This window comes from Penicillium chermesinum, assembly GCF_028974085.1.
Source record: "Penicillium chermesinum strain IBT 19713 chromosome Unknown utg000006l:1.0-2335141.0:1.0-2336784.0, whole genome shotgun sequence".
Classification (NCBI taxonomy): Eukaryota; Fungi; Ascomycota; class Eurotiomycetes; order Eurotiales; family Aspergillaceae; genus Penicillium; species Penicillium chermesinum.
The window spans coordinates 481,240-501,345 of NW_026695316.1; the positions used below are offsets into that span (position 1 = coordinate 481,240).

A 20,106-nucleotide genomic window follows, 5' to 3' on the forward strand; every position below is an offset into this window, starting at 1 on the left:
GGTTTATGGCGGAGAATTTATGGCATCGACACCTGCCGCGGCGGAGATTTTCCAAACGACCCACAACATGCCCAGAGGTGACTTGGCATCTGCCCTGCAGGGGTCACGAGGCAATGGCCGCCACCACGCCCTGCGACATACATGCAGACACCTTACGCGAATAACGAGCCCACCAGAACCAGGCCGTTCATATACATTTAGACTCTTGTGGTCAGATCCACGGCTGAAGCGGGGACTAACGGAAGATTCCACCGGGCTTAGACTCTGAGCCCTCGTTCAAGCTCTTTCCCCCAATGTGCGACCCCACATCGTGACAAAAGGTCCCTAACTCTCCGACGAACTTCACCCCTACAACGTTCTCATTGCAGTGGAACTACCTGCATATGACGAGTATGCCAACATGCAAGCGAACTACCAAAAAAAAAATATATATCGTCGTGGCCATATCCACATATGACCACAGATGACTCAAGGGCCAGATTGGGACCCCGCCAGACTTGGTTCTGTCGACGCCTGCCGATCCTTCTGGATCCCACGAAGGCCCAGTGGGCGTCCGGGGTTTAACCGGCCATTGGCGGCCTGTGGCTTGCATGGTTGCAACGGACGCATCTGAGAGTCCGACTGTCGCTCGGCTCTCGGTTCCGGTGCTTTTACTCATCACCGCCAGTTCTTCTGTAGAGCTTCTGGCCTTTTTCATCCGTTGATCCTTTGCCAAGAGATTGTCTCCCGCGCAAAAAGTGGATTGATGTGGAGCGTAGGAAGCAATCAGATGGGAGTGTTGCACGGATTTATCGGACATCAGATGCGAAGAAAAGCTCCAAAGGATGTAGCTTGCATTTGTCAGACTTTGATTCTCAATTCCAGATTTCTTTACTTTCCCTGCTTGCCCCGGCCGTTTGATCTTTGAGCGTCACCTTTCATCGGCTGCTGAATCCCAACCCCGAATCCTCAAGGGTGGTTCCGTCCGTAAAGCAACGGTGGATCCGGTGGAGACCACGCGGGGAACAAAAAGGGTAAAAAAAAAATTGTTCCTGATCCAGGGTCTCACTGACAATGCCGTCTACTTTTGATGCGGTCGACGAAAAGTCGCCTACTCATCAGGGCAGCATCCATTCCGACTCGACATCGATGGCCAGCGACTACGAAAAACAGCGGGAAGACCTGCGCAACGCCAACCCGCAGGGCATGACCTCGGTCCAGACCGGCGTGGATGTGGAGAAAGCCGAGCAGGACTTTGCTGAACTAAACAGGCAGCTTTCCAGCATCTCCCACACAGCTCGCCAAGTATCGCGGCTGGAGTCACGCCCCTCGAAGCGTTCCGTGGCGATTCATGATGTGGAAAGAAGGGGGAAGTTCGGTCGATTCGGACGATTCGTGGGACCTGGAGACCACCCTCCGTGGGAATCGTGCGGCGGAGAATGAAGCCGGCATCAAAAACAAGCATATTGGAGTGATATGGGATGACCTCACGGTTCGAGGCATTGGTGGTGTAAAAAACATACATCAAGACTTTCCCTAATGCCATTATTGACTTTTTCAATGTCCCGAAAACGATAATGAACATCTTGGGCTGGGGCAATAAGGCGAATGAGTACAAGATCCTGGACGGTTTCCGGGGTGTCGTTCGCCCCGGCGAAATGGTCCTGGTCCTGGGCCGGCCAGGCTCAGGCTGCACCACCTTCCTGAAAACCATTGCCAACCAGCGTGTTGGATACTCGGGAGTGGATGGAGAAGTTCTATATGGCCCATTCGATTCAGATACCTTTGTGAAGAGATTCCGAGGCGAGGCCGCTTACAACCAGGAAGATGATGTGCATTACCCGACCTTGACAGTGACCCAGACCTTGGGATTTGCATTGGACACGAAAACCCCCGGGAAGAGGCCACACGGTATCAGCAAGGCTGAATTCAAAGAGAGGGTGATCAAGATGCTCTTGAGAATGTTTAATATCGAGCATACAGCGAACACCATCATTGGAAACCAGTTTATTCGTGGAGGTGAGCGCGCCAAAGTGACATTCAACAATAGCGACACTAAAGTTTTCGGTAGTGAGTGGTGGTGAGCGAAGACGCGTGAGTATCGCTGAAATGATGATCACCAGTGCGACAGTGCATGCTTGGGATGTGAGTAGGCCCGCTGGACAATCGACATGAGCAGGAAATACTAACGGATGATGGGGCCCTAGAACAGTACTCGTGGTCTCGATGCATCCACGGCCCTCGACTTTGCGAAATCCCTCCGAATCCTGACCAACATCTACAAAACTACAACCTTTGTGTCGCTGTACCAAGCCTCCGAGTCTATCTACAAACAGTTCGACAAAGTGCTCGTAATTGACAGTGGGCGGTCGGTCTTCTTTGGACCTGCCAATGAAGCACGATCCTACTTCGAAGGCCTTGGGTTCCGAGAAAAGCCGCGACAGACCACTCCCGACTACCTGACTGGCTGCACTGACCCTTTTGAGAGGGAGTTCAAGGATGGCCGAAGTTCCGAGGATGTCCCAACGACCCCTGAGGCTCTTGCAGAGGCCTTCAATTCATCAGTCCACAACGAAAAGCTTGTGCAAGATATGGACGCCTACCGAGCGCAGATCGAACACGACAAGCAGGTCTACGAAGATTTCGAAATCGCAAACCGCGAGGCCAAGCGGAAATTCACTTCTCCTTCTTCAGTTTACTCCATTCCATTCTATCTTCAGGTCTGGGCGTTGATGCAGCGCCAATTCTTGATCAAATGGCAGGACAAGTTTGTCCTGATTGTTTCATGGGTGACGTCTACGGGCATCGCTATCATTCTCGGAACCGTGTGGCTTAAGTTGCCCAAAACCAGCGCCGGCGCATTTACTAGAGGAGGTCTTCTTTTTACCAGTATGCTCTTCAACGGGTTTCAAGCGTTCTCAGAACTGGCGTCGACTATGATGGGGCGCTCTGTGATCAATAAACATCGCCAATTCACATTCTACCGACCAAGCGCCCTGTTCTTAGCACAGATCTTTGTCGACACGACCTTTGCAATGTTCAGGATCGTTATCTTTGCCATTATCGTCTACTTCATGTGTGGTTTGGCACTCGATGCCGGCGCTTTTTTCATCTTCGTTCTCATATTGCTGACCGGCTACGTCTGCATGACGGTTTTCTTCAGAACCATCGGGTGTATTAGCCCGGACTTTGACTACGCTATGAAGTTTGCGGCCGTTCTGATCACCTTGTTTGTGCTCACTTCCGGTTATCTTATTCAGTGGTCGGCTGGTCAAGTTTGGCTTCGGTGGATTTACTACGTGAATCCATTCGGTCTTGGATTTGCGTCTTTGATGGTGAATGAGTTTGACCGCCTAACGATGACTTGCACATCGGACTCTTTGGTGCCTCACGGCCCTGGTTACAATGACATTGCCAACCAAGCCTGCACGCTGGCCGGTGGAGATCCGGGATCGGCGATTATTCCCGGTTACAGATACCTCGAGGAAACATTTAGCTATTACAAAGGAAACCTTTGGCGGAACTTTGGCATTATGCTTGGTAAGTGGCTACTCACAGTTACAAGAATACCCACTCTGACCCATTCTCTAGCTCTCATCGTCCTCTTTCTGTCTAGCAATCTTTATCTTGGCGAGAAGGTCCAATTCGATGCAGGTGGCAAAACTATCACTTTCTTTCAGAAGGAAAACAAGGAGCGCAAGAAACTGAACGAAGCCTTGGCGGCGAAGAGAGCCAAGCGACAAACCAAGACTGTGAATACCGGAGAGAATCTCAAGATCAGCTCTACGGCTGTTTTCACTTGGGAAGACGTCTGCTACGAAGTTCCTGTCCCATCCGGAACTCGGCAGCTCCTCGATCATGTGTACGGGTATGTCCAGCCAGGGAAACTGACGGCCCTCATGGGAGCGTCTGGTGCAGGAAAGACCACTTTACTGGATGTGCTTGCCGCACGAAAGAATATTGGCGTGGTGACTGGCTCTATTTTGGTCGATGGAAAACCGCCCGGCACCTCTTTCCAGCGAGGAACGTCTTACGCGGAGCAGCTCGACACTCACGAGGCTATGCAAACCGTGCGAGAAGCGCTACGGTTCTCTGCCAATCTCCGCCAGCCATTCGAGACCCCGACTGCAGAGAAGTACGCCTATGTTGAAGAGATCATCAGTCTTCTTGAACTCGAAAATCTGGCCGATGCGATTATCGGAACGCCGGAGACCGGTCTTTCTGTGGAAGAAAGAAAGCGGGTCACGATTGGTGTTGAACTGGCTGCCAAGCCAGAACTTCTGCTTTTCCTGGACGAACCGACATCCGGCCTTGACAGCCAGTCGGCGTTTAATATCGTGCGATTCTTGAAGAAATTAGCAGCAGCTGGCCAAGCTATTCTCTGCACCATCCACCAACCGAACTCAGCACTCTTTGAGAACTTCGACCGGCTTTTACTGCTCCAAAGGGGCGGCGAATGTGTATATTTTGGGGAAATTGGCCATGACTCTACCGTTCTCCTGGATTATTTCCGTCGCAATGGTGCAGAATGCCCACCTGATGCCAACCCCGCCGAATGGATGCTCGATGCCATTGGTGCAGGCCAATCACGAAGACTTGGCAATGTTGAATGGGGCGAGGCATGGCGTAGCTCTCCTGAGCTGGCGCAACTGAAGCAAGATATCATTCAAATCAAAGAAGAACGAGCTCAAATTACTCGAGACCAGGCCAATCTTACTCGACCAGAGGTGGAGAGGGAATATGCGTCACCTTTGTGGCATCAGATCAACGTCGTTGCTCGCAGAACTTTCCGTTCTTTCTGGCGGTCCCGGAACTACGGCTTCACTCGGCTCTTCACCCACGTAGCTCTTTCCTTGATCACTGGACTCGCGTTCTTGAATCTCGACGATTCCCGCTCTTCGTTGCAGTACCGAGTTTTTGTGATTTTCAACGTCACCGTCCTCCCCGCCATCATTCTGCAACAGGTTGAACCACGATTCGACGGAGCCCGGCTGATTTTCTATCGTGAATCCGCCTCCAAGACATACAGTCAATTCGCTTTTGCTCTCTCCATGATAATCGCGGAGATCCCGTACAGCACTATCTGTGCCGTTGCCTTCTTCCTGCCGCTGTACTATATTCCGGGCTTCCAAACCGAGTCGAGCCGAGCGGGGTACCAGTTCTTCATGGTCCTCATCACCGAGTTCTTCGCCGTGACACTCGGCCAGATGATCTCATCCCTGACGCCGAATAGCTTCATTGCTGCGCAACTGAACCCGCCTTGCACGATCATATTCTCGCTGTTCTGCGGCGTGACCATTCCCAAGCTCTCGATGCCCAAGTTTTGGCGCGTTTGGCTCTACCAGCTTGACCCTTTCACTCGGCTAATCAGTGGCATGACCGTCACCGAGCTCCATGGTCGCAAGGTGGTCTGCAATCCGAACGAGTACAACCGCTTCCCTGCGCCTGGAAACCAGACCTGCGGTGAATACATGCAGCCTTTCTTCGAGCGGGGTGGGAATGGCTATTTGCTGGATAATGCGACTCAGTCATGCCAATATTGTGCATACAAGGTTGGGGATCAGTTCTACGCTGGTTTCGAGATGCACTTCGATAACAGATGGCGTGATTTGGGGATCTTCATTGCTTTCGTAGGGTCTAATATGATTATTCTCTTCTTAGCGGTAAGTTGGACCCGTGAAGCTTGTTGGCAGCATGACCTAACTGAACAATCTAGTCTCGTTTCTTGAACTACAACAGACGGTAGATATCAAGCATTTTTGCCTCCAGAGTCCGAACTTGGGAGACATGCGGCTGGGAGTACACGGGTTACGAGAGAGATACGGCGCAAATAGAATGCCGTAAGGGGCAACGCATACGACACAAAAGTACTTTATTGGTCATTTGAGCGAAAATTCATAAATAATGAATCCAAAATCTGTCGCGTCACTTCTGGATTGATCATACTCGCAATACTGTTAAGCCATTTGATGAGGCTATAGTTAATTCGAAGGGTACGGGCATCCTAAATATACGGAGGTTGCACAGGAGCACCATTTTTACATTTCTCCAAAAAGTCGAGACGAAATGGAGTCCTATAATACCCATTCCAATCGATTGAGAGGCCGATGCGCTCCAAGCCATTCCGCTACTTACATATGAGTGTAATCTATCTCGTCAGGAGTGGATGCGAAAAGCATTCCAGACGCGCAGCTCGAGCCACCAGAAGAGCTCCTCCATTGTCCAAAGGGACTTTCGACTCGAGAACGAGAAGATGTGATCCGAAACACCGTGATACACACCAAGGGGAACTTATGAGCTGTGTGGTCATTGTTAAGACCCAATGATGCAATTAGATGGGCAATACATAACCGTGAGTCCCTGGCCGGAGAGAAGCGATGAACGGCCTTGTCATCGTAGAGGTCACTGAGCACCCAAACGAGACCCCACCCGACCATGGGAACTATTTACTGAAATTACCTGATTGCCTCTCTAGACTCTCCACCGGCGCAGCGTATCGAGAAGTCACTCGGGGAGAGCGGGTAAAAGCCCACCAATTGGTGGATGCCAGTTTGGGGGAGATAATCAGGACAGTCGTTCGGATTCGCTGTTTGCGGTTCCAGAACCAGGATCATAGAGAACCCCTCTATCATCGCAAGTCTTCTCAAGAAGATGAACCTCGGTCGTTACTTCTCAGAATTGATTCCGCCCATGAGGATGCGTGATTCCACGGCAAGATCACCGAGGGTCGGGCATGCTCCGACAGTCATCCTGACTTCGAAGTGGCAAATAGCTTCGACTAAGGCTGGGGGTGTCTCTGGCATGATCACGAGCTTTCAAGAAAGGAAGCACGGGGGGGAAGTCCGGCCTGGTAATCCTCTGCCAAGAATGACCCTCCTCCCCATCGCCCATCCGCTTGTAAATACGAACGCTCGGGCTGGCGTGGGGGCAAACTGGGGCTTCCCCGCATTTGCAGTATAATTCCCCGGGATTTGATCGCTCAAGCTTTCGTGTGTGGGGGGGAATTCCTTGCCGGTTTGGGGATAATCGACAGCCACAGGCTGGCATGGACATGATTGCTCAGAGGATCTTTCGGTGCTTTAACTTGCATGGGCTCCCCCGTGTTGATAGAACCCTAAAGTTCCAATACTCCGACCTCTCCTGTCCTGAATCCCCCCCCCCCCCTTTTTTCTTTCTATTTATTTTTCTTCGGTGCATTTTTTTGCAGTCCCTTGGGGTGGCAGTCTGCCAGTCATGGCAAACGCCATTGTCGAAGAGCCACAAGCTGGCTCCAAGGCGGATATCACGAATCAACCCACCGTTGTGCACGCTGAGGCGGGCGAGGCCCCGCTCAAGTGGAAGGCACTCGACTCCAAAGATCGCGATGTTGCTATGACACTATTCGATGACCCGGAAGAGCTGCACGAAGAGATCGATCCCGCCGAGGCTCGACGGATTCTATGGAAGATCGATTTTATGATCCTACCGTACCTAGCCGTTTGCTATGCTTTCTTTTACATTGACAAGGTCGGTAAGGTATGCAATTTGTTCTGGAACCTCGAGATACTAATGATCATATGCAGACGACACTTAGCTATGCGGCTATCTTTGGTATCAAGGAAGATCTGAACCTTCATGGGACCCAGTACAGTTGGCTGAGCAGCATCTTCTATTTTGGCTTCTTAGTTTGGGCATTCCCAACGAACTTTCTCATGCAACGGCTCCCCATTGGTGACTATCCCTGCAAGCAGTATCTGTGCAGGCCAGAACTAATGCCATTCGACTTGCAGGAAAATACCTGGGTGCCAATATCTTCATGTGGTGAGTCTTGATTTGCAGCGCTGAAAGGCAAAAAGCTTATTCCCTTTCTCTGTTAGGGGCGTCTTCCTTATGATCCAAGCTGCATGCAATAGCTTCGAGACATTGGCCGTTCTGCGAGCCCTTGGCGGCGCCGCTGAAGCCTGCTCCGACCCTTCCTTCATGCTTATTACCAGCATGTGGGATACTCGACGAGAGCAGCCCGTGCGAATCGGAATTTGGTACACGGCCAATGGATTTGGAATTGCCCTTGGAGGCTTGCTCGGCTACGGAATTGGCCAAATTCGAGGAGCGCTTCCCTCGTGGAAAATACGAATTCATCGTTATGTACGTACAAGTGTGACGCGAATTTTCGGGACGAATGCGCTGACATCTTTCGCAGAGGTGCCCTATGCGCGAGTTGGGGTATCATTATGTTCATCTTCCTACCTGACTCCCCTGTCACAGCCAAAGGCCTCACGAAGCGAGAAAAGCGCATCGCCGTGGATCGTATTCGAGAGAATCAAACTGGAATCGAGAACAAACACCTGAAGCCTTACCAGATTCTGGAGGCGTTTATGGACTACAAGCTCTACCTGTTTTTCCTTCTTGGTGTTGTCTGTATGTGGTGCAAAGCCCTGTCTGTGCTGAACCCCCAAGGCTAAATTGAAACCCCCAGGCAATGTCCCCAATGGCGGGATATCGAACTTTGGAACTCTGATCATAAAGGGCTTCGGGTTCTCCACCTTGGTCACAACGCTGATGCAGGTACGTTTTGCCGACGAAAACCTTGAAAACGCACATGTTCACTAGGAACTGTAGATCCCCTATGGTGTCATCATTGCCTTATCGATCATGTTAAGCATCTATCTGAATGACAAGTTTGAGAACCGGCGCTGCGTTTTCATTCTTCTCTTCTTGATGCCGAACATCGCGGGTGCTTTTGGGCTGAGATTTGTGGCGCAAGAGCACCGTGTAGGCCGGCTCATCTGCTACTACCTAACGGGCCCCTACAATGCAGCTTTTGCACTCGTGCTGAGTATGCAAATTGCGAACACGGCCGGTAAGCCGATCCGTACCCACGCAAAAATCGAGGCTAATCAACGCTCGCCAGGACATACCAAGAAGGTGGTCACGAATGCGGTGCTTTTCCTCGGATACTGCACCGGCAACATTGCAGGTCCTTTTTTCTATAAGACCGAGCAAGCGTAAGTCACGTGCCCTTGACCCTGCATCGCACGCGTGCTCACCGATCTAGGCCCACCTACGCTCTTGGAATCTGGTCTATGATTGTCTCGCACTTGATCGAAGTGTGTCTGATCAGTATCCTTGGTCTTCTTCTGCGGTGGGAAAACCAGAAACGTGATCGGATCCAGTCCCAGATGGAGGGTGGTCTGGAGGGTAGAGATCTAGACTCGACTGCATTCCTGGATTTGACCGATCGGGAGAACCTCAAGTAAGTTCTTTATGTGCCTTTCAGCCTTACAATATCCCTGGAAGCTAATGCAGTGGTCGGATCAAGTTTCCGCTATATTTATTGAATGGTTGGAAGGCAGGGTCATGCCATTGCAATGATAACCAACTAGCTTTGCGAATTAAGATAACAAGTACCATCTTCTGTGCCCATAGATAAAGGCTCCAGGGAACCAATCCGATGTTTAATTTGAGACGCAACCAGTGCTTATTTCCTTGCATATTAGGTAGAATCTCACGGTCAGAAGGATGTCGGGGCTAGTAAGCGGGATCTTGCCGATAGAATATACCAAATAAACCTAGAAACCCTAGCCACCTTAGCCGCAAAGCCGCACAGAACAGTTCTCTGCAAAATACTGATAGCTTGGCCTTTTTTTCCTTTTTTTCTAATCTAGCCTGTCTGTATGCAACCACCTCTTGTGACCAACATCCTCTTCCAAGTAGAGACTGAATACGCCATCCTGGTACTTCATAGAAGAACGCAGCATCAGGCAACCAAAGACGCTGAATAGACTGACGATCCTAGCGGGATCGGGAAAGTGACATCCCGGAAAATTCTCCCAGCGTTAAATGCATGCACAACCAACTATAATTGACGATCATTGGTCGTTTTTTAGGGCAAAGTCCACATGTCTGCTGCAGGTTGCATCTCGAATGCCGGAGTCTGTTGAATCAATGAACTCGGAATCCAAACTTCCGACGAATTGCTTACATTGTTCCACTCTAGAGCCCCGCCTCTTAACGAGATTCAATGCCCAATAGCTAAGCGAAAGCTTATCCGTGCAATCGATCAGGATCTCACGTTCGATCCAGGCTATTGGGCGCTGAGAGACGTTCAGTACCGTGAGCGCTGAGGTCTTCTTTTACTCGAAAGGGATGTTTGGGATGCTGATCTTGTGGTATGTGGCCCACTCGCCCTGTCAGCTTGCCAGTGAGCGCTCTACCTCGCCAGAAAAGGCGTATTCCAGCGCGCGTAGGGCCCCCAGCAGCCTTGATAAGCGGACGACACATGAGGGGCGAGGCTGAAGGGCCGAGGAAACCTGCATGGTGATTCCTGTGGGCCATCAATTTAGTGCGCTGTTGAAGCCATTCATCTAAATATTTAAATCACGCAATCTTCCCCCTTAATGTAGTCATTTTCGCGCACGCTTATTGCTTGATTTCCACTTAAGCTTAACCGCTCCGTGCCCTATTATCGGTTGATCTGATATTGACAGATCTATAACAACAATTAGCACTATAATCATTCAGCCATGGCAATCGACAACACCGTGCCGGCAACCCTGCCTAATCCCCCCAAACGCCTTCTGCTAGTCAGCGTCCCCAGAACCGCCTCCAACCTACTCTCCAAGATGCTCAATATCGAAGGCCAGCCCAATGTTCACACCAACGCCAAAGCGGGCTATTTCTTCTACAATGCCTTCACAGCCATAGCCAACGGCGGCTATCTCAGCAAACCATGCTCCCAATGGACCGAGAGCGAGAAAACCGAGGTCCGCGCCTTGTTCCAAACCTGCTTCAACGAGCTGGAAGACTACTGCACCGAAGCCGAAGCCACAAACAAAATCATGTTCGCGAAAGAACACTCCTTCTGGTTCTCCAACCCCGCCGCCCTCCAGCCCGGCGTCTACGACACCGAGTTCGCCAAGGCTCTCCACGTCGACATCCCCGCCAGATACGGCGAGCAGACCTACTCCGCCAACAACCAGACCGTGATCTCGGACGAGTACCTCCGCACCTGGCAGCTAGCGTTCATCATCCGCCACCCAGCGCTCGCGTGGCCGTCTCTCTACCGCGCGATGCTCAAGATGCAGGCGATCGGGTTCATGGACGAGGACGGCCTGAAGGGGGCCAGCGCGACGAACATGACCATGCGCTGGAGCCGGAGGCTGTATGACTGGGCGGCGGAGCAGCCCGATATCGCTGTTGCGCCGCCGATTATCGATGCGCACGATCTGATCCATACCCCGCAGATTGTGCAGAAGCTGTGTGCGCAGACGGGCTTAGATCCTGCGAGCGTGCAGTTTGAGTGGGGGAGTGCGGATATCAAGAAGGCGGAGCTCTGGGCTCCGGGCGCCGAATGTGATGCGGAGCAGCAGAAGCATATCAAAGCTGCGAACATTATGTTGTCGACGCTGCAGAGCTCGTCGACCCCGAACAAGGCGCTGGCGCCGGAGACGATTGACATTGCGGCTGAGGCTGTTAAGTGGAGGGCGGAATTTGGGGATGAGATTGCGGGTGTTATTGAGAAGGCCGTTCATGATTCTATGGACGACTACGAGTATCTGAAGGCCAGGAAACTCTGCCTGTAAATGGGACGAGGTGCTGTAGAGGTGGCCGATGGTGACCTCTACACGTGAACACCGGGGCAATGCCCTGGAAGGACTACAGGGGATGATGATATTGTAAATTGAGCATTTCCGTACATAATTTTCATAGAATCTTGCAATCACGCTTCTGGGTACCGCATTCCGGCGTGGTCCACAATGTATCTAGAGTCAGCTTCATGTTATTCGACTCACTGAAGAAGCTACTCCCAAATAACACCGTCCAGGTATCAAGTACATAAGCAAAGTCTGAGAAAGGAAAATACGGTAACATGTAGGGGGTAAGGCGGGAGGAGAGAAGGGCTATGGACAACATGTGTGACAGTGAAAGTGTGCTAGACCTCCCGTATACTGGGTGACTGGCTGCTTGAGGACTCCTGCGACGCTGAGTTGCGTCCCCGCAGGCTGAGATTGCCGATGCGCTGGACCAGATTACTTCCAACGGCATCTACAGCACCCTTCGGAGCGAGCAGAGTCGGGCCCTGCGCCGCAGCTTCTTGAACCTTGAAAAGCCGGATCGCAGTGCCGTTCCACACACCGACCGTGCCAGGTGTACCACCCGCAGCAGATCCAACCACCATCTCACTGGAGAAGATGAAGCCCCAGAGAAGTGACTCGTACCAGCCCATAGAAAGCGCGGTCCATTCAAAAGACTGCGCACGAATTGGGGTGGGCTCTGAGATGATGTTCTTGATCTGGGGTTCTTCCGTGAAAGATGGAAGGTTAGCGACTAACGTGCGAGCTTCAGGGCTAGATGTAGTCTGCAGAGCTGAATCGGGGATGTGGGGTGCAATGGCTGAAATGATGGTGATAATCGTATGCAGCGGGAGCTCTGGTAGCCAGGATTCAAGCTAGAGACAATTAGTGTTGGCAAAAGGGAGATGACAATCCATGGAAACGAACCCAAGGGACAGTGGGCGTAAAGCCAGTTGACGGAGATGTAAAAAGCGCCGATAAGCTAGTTTGGCTAGTCATGCTGTTCTGCCGAGAGAACGATGGCCTACCAGCAGGCATCTTACCACGTGCCTTCTCGGACATTCCTCGAAGCTGTTGGAGGCCATTTTCGTCGTTGGTTGATGCATTTGAAGGCCTGCGAGAATTCTGACCGGATGGGGATGACCGGGACGGGGTGTGCTGTCCCTCGTCATCGGAGTCATCGTCTCCAATCACGAATGCGCCGTTCTCCTCCGGGATCCGCGTCAGAGGTGAACGAGCGCCCGAGGGCATGTGCAAGTCCTCTTCGGAATGCGACAGCGATGGGCTAGTAGGAACTTCACCTGGGGTGTCCGCAGCCTTGCGCTTTTCGGTTTGACGCTCAATCTCCTGCTGGCCACTTTCAATAGTAAACGCTCGGATGGCCTCAAACCTTTGCTTGTACTTCAAAATCGCATAAACGAGGTATGGGTTTTCTGTGAAGCGGTTAGAAAGGTTAGGAGCCGTACAGAATCGAGAGAACAAACCCGCGAAATTGTACTCCAAAATTGCGTTGATGAAGTCAAGAAAGGAAGCAAGGAGCGTGTGGTTCGTCTCATTGGCGAGCAGGAAGCTTGGCGATGACATGGACGAGAATAATTGGATGACCTTGGAACAGGCGGTTGAAGACATGTTTTGCACATAGGGGGCAATATTGGTCAAGATAATGAGAAGCGCAGGATAGACGGTGTCGAGATTTCCCTTGCTGGTGGTCATTAGGGCGTGAACTGACTGAAGGCGAGGTTAATATCTTAATATTTGCATATCACAATCACAACTTCTCTTCTTGGAGCATACCATGATGAGGTAGTCAGCGTATGATCCTCGGAATTTCAGGAATCGAATTGACTGGGGTAAGGTTTCTTGGCCCTCAAACTTCATATTGAGGCTCTTTCCAAAGGTGGGTTCTGCGCTCATCGTCTGGAGGATAAAAATGCACATCCGGACCACACCTTGTTTGGAAGGATCCGCTCGATATTCCATTGCATAAAAGATGCAAAGAATCAAGAAATCGTGTGATCGGTTGGAGTCAATTATGAAAGATCTGAATCGTCTGTTGCATTGTAGAGTCTCCCAGAAAAGAATGAGGATCTCAGGTGCCCATTTTACTGCCCTTTGGCTTCCAGGGAAGTAGGAGCTGGTTGCTTGCATCTTTGACATATGGTTGATTAGTTGTCATATTGCCGGGCCTAGGGATGGATTTGAGACTTACTGGCTGGTTTAGAACTCTTGTCATACCATCGACTAGAAATTGAAAATCCTGGGGTCTGTGGAGACGCCCAAAGTAGTGACGATAATAATTCTTGGGCGCCACGCCTCGTCCTTCTTCTGGGATAGGGTAGATTAGAAGAACAAGGAGAAGCTGCAAGCAGTATATTACCAGCATCTGCTTGGGATCTTTCCACACAACGTGGTCGTATGGCACTCTCCATGATGCGGGATTGTACTTCATGGCCTATTCAAGGTTCAGAAATGTGCTGATACTGGGATTAAATCACGTAGGTGCATACCGTGTTGAGCAGAGAGCAGAGTAGAGTCAGGACGGACTGTTTATCCTGGCAAGTAGTAATGTAGGTGATTGCCTTGACACCTTGTACAGGCAATGTGTCTAGCAACGGCCGTTAGATTCCCTTAAGCCCCATCGATCAATGACAGAGCTATACTTACTTGAAGGCATGTACATAGCCTTGCCAGTGATTGTAAGCAGAAGACGAAGGATCTCGCATCGATTGCTCTCGAAAGCTTTGCTGGTGCCCATAGCCGTATTACACCCCACGCCACTTTGCCAAATCGAATAAGATATCTTGCTCTTTGCTGTTGGAAGAACAGGGATTGTGAAGTCGGAAAAGAAGAGCAGGTCCAACAGAGTGTCTATCAGCTCTTCCGCGAGAGGCTTGACCTCTTCATACTCCTCTTCGCCGGGACCCAGTCCTTGTTGCTCTTCTGGCTGCGCCTCATCGAATAGCACCTCCCCAGAAATCTGCGCCTTTCTCGTCTTCCTCCTGCGTCGTGCCCAGAAGAACTTATCTTCCCAATCCTCCAGGTGTTCTGCTTCGTAGACATAAGGAAGGAGGCGGGCTAGGACTCGGATACAATTGAGCGCATCGCGTTCGGGGGCGAGGTCAGGATTCGGGAAAGAAGGATGGTTTTTCAGAACGATCAGTCGTGATGAGACCGATAGCAGTAGCGTTTCGAAGTTGGATAAGGCATGGTCCCGCGTTCGCCGAATGTCAGCTGGCGTGAACAAGCTGAAGACGTCCTCGGTGGATTCAGGGAGTTCCCAGAACTGCTTGCTATGTGAGCATTTGCTTTCATCACCGATATCATCTCGTGGGGTTCTAAAGTCCCGCCGTCGCGACGTACTCTTGTCCAGTATGGGTCGTCTGCGGGGATCTCCTTCTCCTCCGAGAGACGGAAGATGCCCTGCTTGAAGACAAGCTTAGACTCCGAGGCCCCCATTTTCGAAAATATGAGTCGCTCACAGTGCGAGCGTCATGTAGGAGGTCGCGCGCAAGATCTGAGGTGTAGCACGGGCAGAGATGGTGGAGCTAGAGTTCGTCTCTCGTTGCCTGTCTTGGCCCCCAGTGGATCTGCCAAGCCACAAACAAATCACGGGGAAACCGAAGGACTAAAAAGAAAGATTACAACTACCACCACTTCAGCCTAAGATATATGCACGGTCTTTTCCATGTTGGCATTAAAATTCGCTAAGACACCATATGACCGTAGCCTAATAACTCCCGCACTCCCCCAGATGTTAAATATTAAGCGCAAAAGACAAGAAAGACAAAACATATGGTAACGATCTAGAGCGCTCCGTTACTAGTGGAAAGCCGTCGGGATCGCTCGTAAAGCCACTTGTTACTCAATCCCAAGCTTGTTCGCTTGCCTTTGCCGCTCAGCGGAGAAGGAGTGCTAGGCCCAATGCTAGACTCGCCAAACGAGTTGCTGCGGGCCAGAGGAGAGGTCGATCCAATGCTCTGTCGACGGCCACTCTCTCTTCCTGGTTCTCTGCCTCCACCATTTGCTACTGCTTTATGGAGTAAAGGACTAGTCAAGGGGGAAAACGTAGGCCCTGAAGAGACGCGACGATCGGAAAAGGAAGGGGTCGAGTTCAGGGGAGAACTTGAGCGACTCGCGGGGCTGGCTTTGCGTGAAGTCGACGCGCGATATCGCGGTGGAGTAACATAGGAGCTGGACGGTGTAAGAGGCGGTGTCGTGTTGGGGTCTAATCCCAAGAGCGCCCGCTGCGTAGGAGTGAGAGGGATATCGGCGAGATCGTCCTTTCGTCGCAGCAGGGGATAGAACGCCACGAAGATGTTGGACAAGAAGAAAAGTTGTAGGAGCAGTAATGAGAACTCGGAGTACAGGGGTGTGCTCCCCAGTAGTTTCCGGGAGCTTTTCAATTTTTCTTGTCAGTCCCTATCGCCGTGAGAGCAACCATCGCGTGCTCGAAACTCACTAGGCCTTTAAGGTGCTCCCGAAGAACCAGGATAGTACTAAAGCGGACGCGTTCCACACAGCCTTGCGCAGGTCTTTGTCACCAAAGGTGGCCGCATTCTGACGTCGGACAACTTCGCTCAATTGAGGGTGTCGCCATTTGCCAGGAGTGTCAGACCCCGCGGAGGGGGCAGCCGCAGGCGTCGCTTTAGGAGTCGAAGGAAGAGATGTCGCCATTGATCGCGTAGACGAAGAGGAAGGGAAATAGTTGAAGTTCGAGGTACAATGCTCGGCACAGAGGCTATCAAGCTGAGTTCAGTCCATTAAGCTCCCAAGTCTTTGATTAAAAGCAGAAGAGGGAGAAGACATACCTGAATGACAATCACAAATTGACTTACCTTGAGACTCGAGAACTGCACTATGAATATCGCATGGGAGTCTGCCTTACCTTAGAGAAGACTCAAAGCCGAGGGAGGAGGGTTTCTCTCGAAGGGAGTTTGTCGTGGTTGGGAAAGTCGAGGCCTGCAGAAACACCAAATCGCGCCCGAACGGCGCAAAGGTTGACCCGGACCGCCCAATCAGCTTGCGTTCGTTCTGGCCCCTCAACGTCACCAGAAGCTGGGGAATAGAGGTGTCAACAACTCGCCTTCGCATTATTGTCGTCTGTTACTCAACCATCATGGCAGACCAGTCTATTCTGGAGCAACTGGATACAGTTGTGCTCTAATGTTCTGGCAGACTGGAACATTTACACCACTGCTATTGCCAGCCTCGTAGCTCTATTTGCGGCTTACTCGATCTTCTCGTCCAAAGACCCCGATGTACACCCTTACCTTCTGGCTCGTCAGTCAACTCCCTCGCCTATTCGAAAGTCCGGTCAATCCGCAACATACCGCAGCTTAGAAACACCTTACGGTTTCCCTCTTCGTTCTGGGCTGAATGTGAAAGACTCCGGTGCTCCCGAAGTGGACTGCAGGCAGACGAGGTGATCTGCGGGATATTTGGAAAGCTGCAGTCCGTGGCGCTCTCAAGGAAGATGGCACACCCTCAAACCAACAAGGCAAAATCTACACTGTGCTCGGTAGGAAGGCGATCGAAAGCTCGCTATCGCAGATCACCCAAGAAATCAACGTGATCGGCCATCACTTTCAAGATACCAAGGTGAAAACCGTAGCTATCAGTCTGACTGATTCGGTCGAGCTTCTGGCAGCTATCTTTGGTATGAATGAATAAAAGACTTTGGCAGAATTCAACACTAACACGATGGTCTAGCTGGTGCATTCTACGGTTTCAAGACGGTCCTCGTGCCCCACAATCTCCCCGCTGAAACTCTAGCAGCACACCTGCAGACAGCTCAGGCCGATGCTCTCATTGCAAGAGGCAGGCTCCCTCGATCTCTCGGCAGCAACAAAGGGAAACAAGAAGCTGACACAGGTTTTGTGGGTCGCAAAATATGGCAACCGCCACATGGATTGGCATGAAGTCCCAGATGAGTTAAAAGGTGGCATGGAAGTTGAGGTCTGGCATGAGCTTGTAGAAAGCAAAAAGGATCTTGCTGGGCTTGATATTCCTGAGTATGATGCCAGCCAACCAACCCCCGGCCTCAGCACCGTTTGGCCTTCTGAGACGCAGTCTGGCAAGTTCATTGATTTCGAACCGGAGGTCAGTAATACATTTCTTTTTCACCATTTCTGGGAGGGGGTCATTCTAACATCAGACTCAGAATATCATCGCCGGTATCAGTTCTCTAGGCTCTGTGCTGCCTCGAAGCCAACGCTTCAACCCGTCGGACCTTGTGCTGTCGATCGACTCCCTTTCGCGCTCGTACCCGCTCTGCCAGATCATGAGTGCCTTATTCTCTAACGCCTCAATTGCATTGAACTCAGTCGCGGGAGAAGACGTGGATTTTGCCTTGGCTACGGTTGGAGTGTCGCCCACCGTCATCATCGCGTCTTCTCGCACTATGTCCAAATACCATGAGAAGATTATGGCGCCACAGGCTGGTCTTTTTTCATCGCTTGGCCGCTGGGTGCAGTCCAGATCTTTAGACTCTGGAAATATGCCTTCGAAGGGATTTTTCAGTCAGCTTGCCAAAATTGGGCCAACTGCGGAGTTGTCCCTGGACAACCTGCGCTTGCTTTGCATTTCTCACAGGATTGATGACGATTCTAGCGTCCGTCTATCTTCCCAGCAGCTGAATGATCTTCGTATCTTCACTAATGCCCGTATTGTCTATGCTCTGACTGGGCCCGGAGTTGCGGGTGCGATTGCGCAGACGAATGTCTTCGACTACAGACTGCTCGACGGCCCCAGTCACTTTGGTTCTCCTCTCAGCAGCACCGAAGCCACCTTGGTCGATGTTCCCGAAAGCAAAGCGTCCGACACTCCCGAGGGCAAGGTGAGTTACACAACCCTATGGTAAACAGATTTCGTACGTTACTAACTTTTGTTTAGCTTGTTGTGGAAGGCCCTGCTGTGGTTGGTGAGAAGACTATGATTCCGGTCCAGGTTCGCTTCGGGCTAGACAACACTCTGGAACTGCGGTCTTCAGAATAAGTTGAATCACTTTTGACTTTTAACGTCTTTATTGCATTTCCATTAGGCAAACCAAATTATGACAGCGCTAGGGATTGGTTGGTCTTTCCTCGCGTAGAAGAATGTGACTAGCGAGCTCGGGGAGCCTTCCACGAAGACACGGTTGAAATTGGACCCTAATCTCCATTTTAGCTCGTCAAAAGCATCTGCGGTACAGTCCCAACGTTGTCCAACCGTCCCCTCCTCATGATAAATCCAGAGTCTTGTGTTTTTCCACAACATGGACGTGCCATTTATTAGACGCCTCCCAGGGGAGAGAAATCTACCGGCGGAGAAAGACACCCTCAGACACGTGCGTAGCTTCTTCGTCATTGTAACATCAACTAATAAACCGGAAGCGGGGTACAAGGGCGTAAGCTCAAGTTCGGCTTCATGAAATAACATAGCAGCATATTGGATATCAGAAGTGATACGGGCTAGGAATGAGCGATGAGCTACTGAATAGAACGGCTGGGTACGACGTGTATCCCCAAATATCATGCGCTTGATAGTGGGTGCTCTAAACGAGAGGCCAGCTGCAATTATGGGTCCAAGTGTAAGGTAACGCTTTCAAGTTGGTCATCGCTCTTGTTACGTACCGTATTTAGGAATCGATACCTTCTCATAGCGAGTTAGGAGGTATCCCACGTTCAAGGATGACGGCGGGCGGGTCTTATTCCGGAGGGCTGTCATGGGCATCCGGCATCTCTCCAAACTCCTTCCTCGACCTTGCAGTTCAAGACAAGATACAGCAACTCGTCTCATAGAAGATGCCAGCGACAAAGTCATGTCCCTCGTTCGATTGGCCACTATCAAGTCGATCGACTGGCGTGTGTACTAGTACTCGTAGTAGCTCTGTACTAGGCGTGATTATTGGGCTGTGGTGAGTCCCTCTATCAGGCACATCATTGAACTGTACCAAATATATTCAACGTCCACAATGCATTCTTTCTTCTTCATTCCCTACCGCCCTTTCCCTTCATAAATTCACAATTGACTATTTAACCCATCATCTCCTGAGGCATCCCAGAGGTCTGAAGTCTCGGACCGAGAGTTTGACTTTTGTACACTGTACTCGGAACGTTAGGTCGAGAGAAACCTAGTGCTAGACAAATCCGGAACTTAGGCCTCATTGTCGAAGACCTTGATAGCTAAGAATACTCTTCTAGTTATACGTATGAATAATTACATATAATCACTCATCTTGCATTGCATCTGAAAACATAATATCTGTTTCTCTCATGCTAACTTGTCTTTCCGACAAAATTCCAATCGAAATAAAACCAATACCAGCAGGCGCGGTGGTAACAGATATTTAGAATTGACGATTGATCTGTATAATGACAATTTAGTACTCCATGATCTAGATAGATGATGAAAATTAAACTCTGAGACGTAATTCCTGTCCGGTGTATTCACTTGTTGGCTTTACATACAACCCTGCGGAGCACTTTCTAAGTTGTTATCCTTGGCTTTCATTAGGGGGGCCCCAGACTCTTATTCTCTTCGGCCCAGACTCAAGCCATCATATAGAATCATAAGGCTTGTCTCTTTCAACGCCATG

The 20,106-nt window shown here is 50.8% G+C and overlaps 8 protein-coding genes across 8 annotated transcripts; 4 read left to right on the forward strand and 4 right to left on the reverse strand.

The window, feature by feature from the left end:
* Nucleotides 1–1,053: 1,053 nt before the first annotated feature.
* On the forward strand, nucleotides 1,054–5,725 carry N7468_007951 (putative ABC transporter; the record flags this gene model as incomplete). Its single annotated transcript, XM_058477247.1, has 6 exons — nucleotides 1,054–1,374; nucleotides 1,509–1,998; nucleotides 2,051–2,124; nucleotides 2,187–3,519; nucleotides 3,571–5,642; nucleotides 5,696–5,725. The coding sequence occupies 6 exons, from the start codon at nucleotides 1,054–1,056 to the stop codon at nucleotides 5,723–5,725; spliced, it is 4,320 nt and encodes a 1,439-aa protein (XP_058327592.1).
* A 385-nt stretch (nucleotides 5,726–6,110) lies between these two features.
* N7468_007952 (uncharacterized protein) lies at nucleotides 6,111–6,416 on the reverse strand (the record flags this gene model as incomplete). The annotated part of the gene is made up of 1 exon (XM_058477248.1): nucleotides 6,111–6,416. One exon carries the CDS (start codon nucleotides 6,414–6,416, stop codon nucleotides 6,111–6,113), a length of 306 nt encoding a protein of 101 aa, XP_058327593.1.
* A 796-nt stretch (nucleotides 6,417–7,212) lies between these two features.
* On the forward strand, nucleotides 7,213–9,215 carry N7468_007953 (putative MFS allantoate transporter; the record flags this gene model as incomplete). Its single annotated transcript, XM_058477249.1, has 9 exons — nucleotides 7,213–7,485; nucleotides 7,542–7,689; nucleotides 7,749–7,779; nucleotides 7,836–8,078; nucleotides 8,159–8,376; nucleotides 8,435–8,523; nucleotides 8,578–8,818; nucleotides 8,870–8,963; nucleotides 9,014–9,215. The coding sequence occupies 9 exons, from the start codon at nucleotides 7,213–7,215 to the stop codon at nucleotides 9,213–9,215; spliced, it is 1,539 nt and encodes a 512-aa protein (XP_058327594.1).
* Nucleotides 9,216–10,026: 811 nt separating this feature from the next.
* N7468_007954 (uncharacterized protein) lies at nucleotides 10,027–10,239 on the reverse strand (the record flags this gene model as incomplete). The annotated part of the gene is made up of 1 exon (XM_058477250.1): nucleotides 10,027–10,239. One exon carries the CDS (start codon nucleotides 10,237–10,239, stop codon nucleotides 10,027–10,029), a length of 213 nt encoding a protein of 70 aa, XP_058327595.1.
* Nucleotides 10,240–10,481: 242 nt separating this feature from the next.
* Nucleotides 10,482–11,540, forward strand: N7468_007955 (uncharacterized protein; the record flags this gene model as incomplete). The annotated part of the gene is made up of 1 exon (XM_058477251.1): nucleotides 10,482–11,540. The coding sequence occupies one exon, from the start codon at nucleotides 10,482–10,484 to the stop codon at nucleotides 11,538–11,540; it is 1,059 nt and encodes a 352-aa protein (XP_058327596.1).
* A 350-nt stretch (nucleotides 11,541–11,890) lies between these two features.
* On the reverse strand, nucleotides 11,891–14,987 carry N7468_007956 (Hid1 family protein; the record flags this gene model as incomplete). Its single annotated transcript, XM_058477252.1, has 8 exons — nucleotides 11,891–12,406; nucleotides 12,459–12,964; nucleotides 13,016–13,259; nucleotides 13,326–13,679; nucleotides 13,741–13,983; nucleotides 14,039–14,136; nucleotides 14,196–14,814; nucleotides 14,892–14,987. 8 exons carry the CDS (start codon nucleotides 14,985–14,987, stop codon nucleotides 11,891–11,893), a joined length of 2,676 nt encoding a protein of 891 aa, XP_058327597.1.
* Nucleotides 14,988–15,334: 347 nt separating this feature from the next.
* On the reverse strand, nucleotides 15,335–16,622 carry N7468_007957 (uncharacterized protein; the record flags this gene model as incomplete). Its single annotated transcript, XM_058477253.1, has 3 exons — nucleotides 15,335–15,926; nucleotides 15,991–16,269; nucleotides 16,417–16,622. The coding sequence occupies 3 exons, from the start codon at nucleotides 16,620–16,622 to the stop codon at nucleotides 15,335–15,337; spliced, it is 1,077 nt and encodes a 358-aa protein (XP_058327598.1).
* A 165-nt stretch (nucleotides 16,623–16,787) lies between these two features.
* On the forward strand, nucleotides 16,788–18,524 carry N7468_007958 (uncharacterized protein; the record flags this gene model as incomplete). The annotated part of the gene is made up of 6 exons (XM_058477254.1): nucleotides 16,788–16,811; nucleotides 16,917–17,187; nucleotides 17,241–17,266; nucleotides 17,322–17,630; nucleotides 17,692–18,366; nucleotides 18,423–18,524. The coding sequence occupies 6 exons, from the start codon at nucleotides 16,788–16,790 to the stop codon at nucleotides 18,522–18,524; spliced, it is 1,407 nt and encodes a 468-aa protein (XP_058327599.1).
* Nucleotides 18,525–20,106: the final 1,582 nt, after the last annotated feature.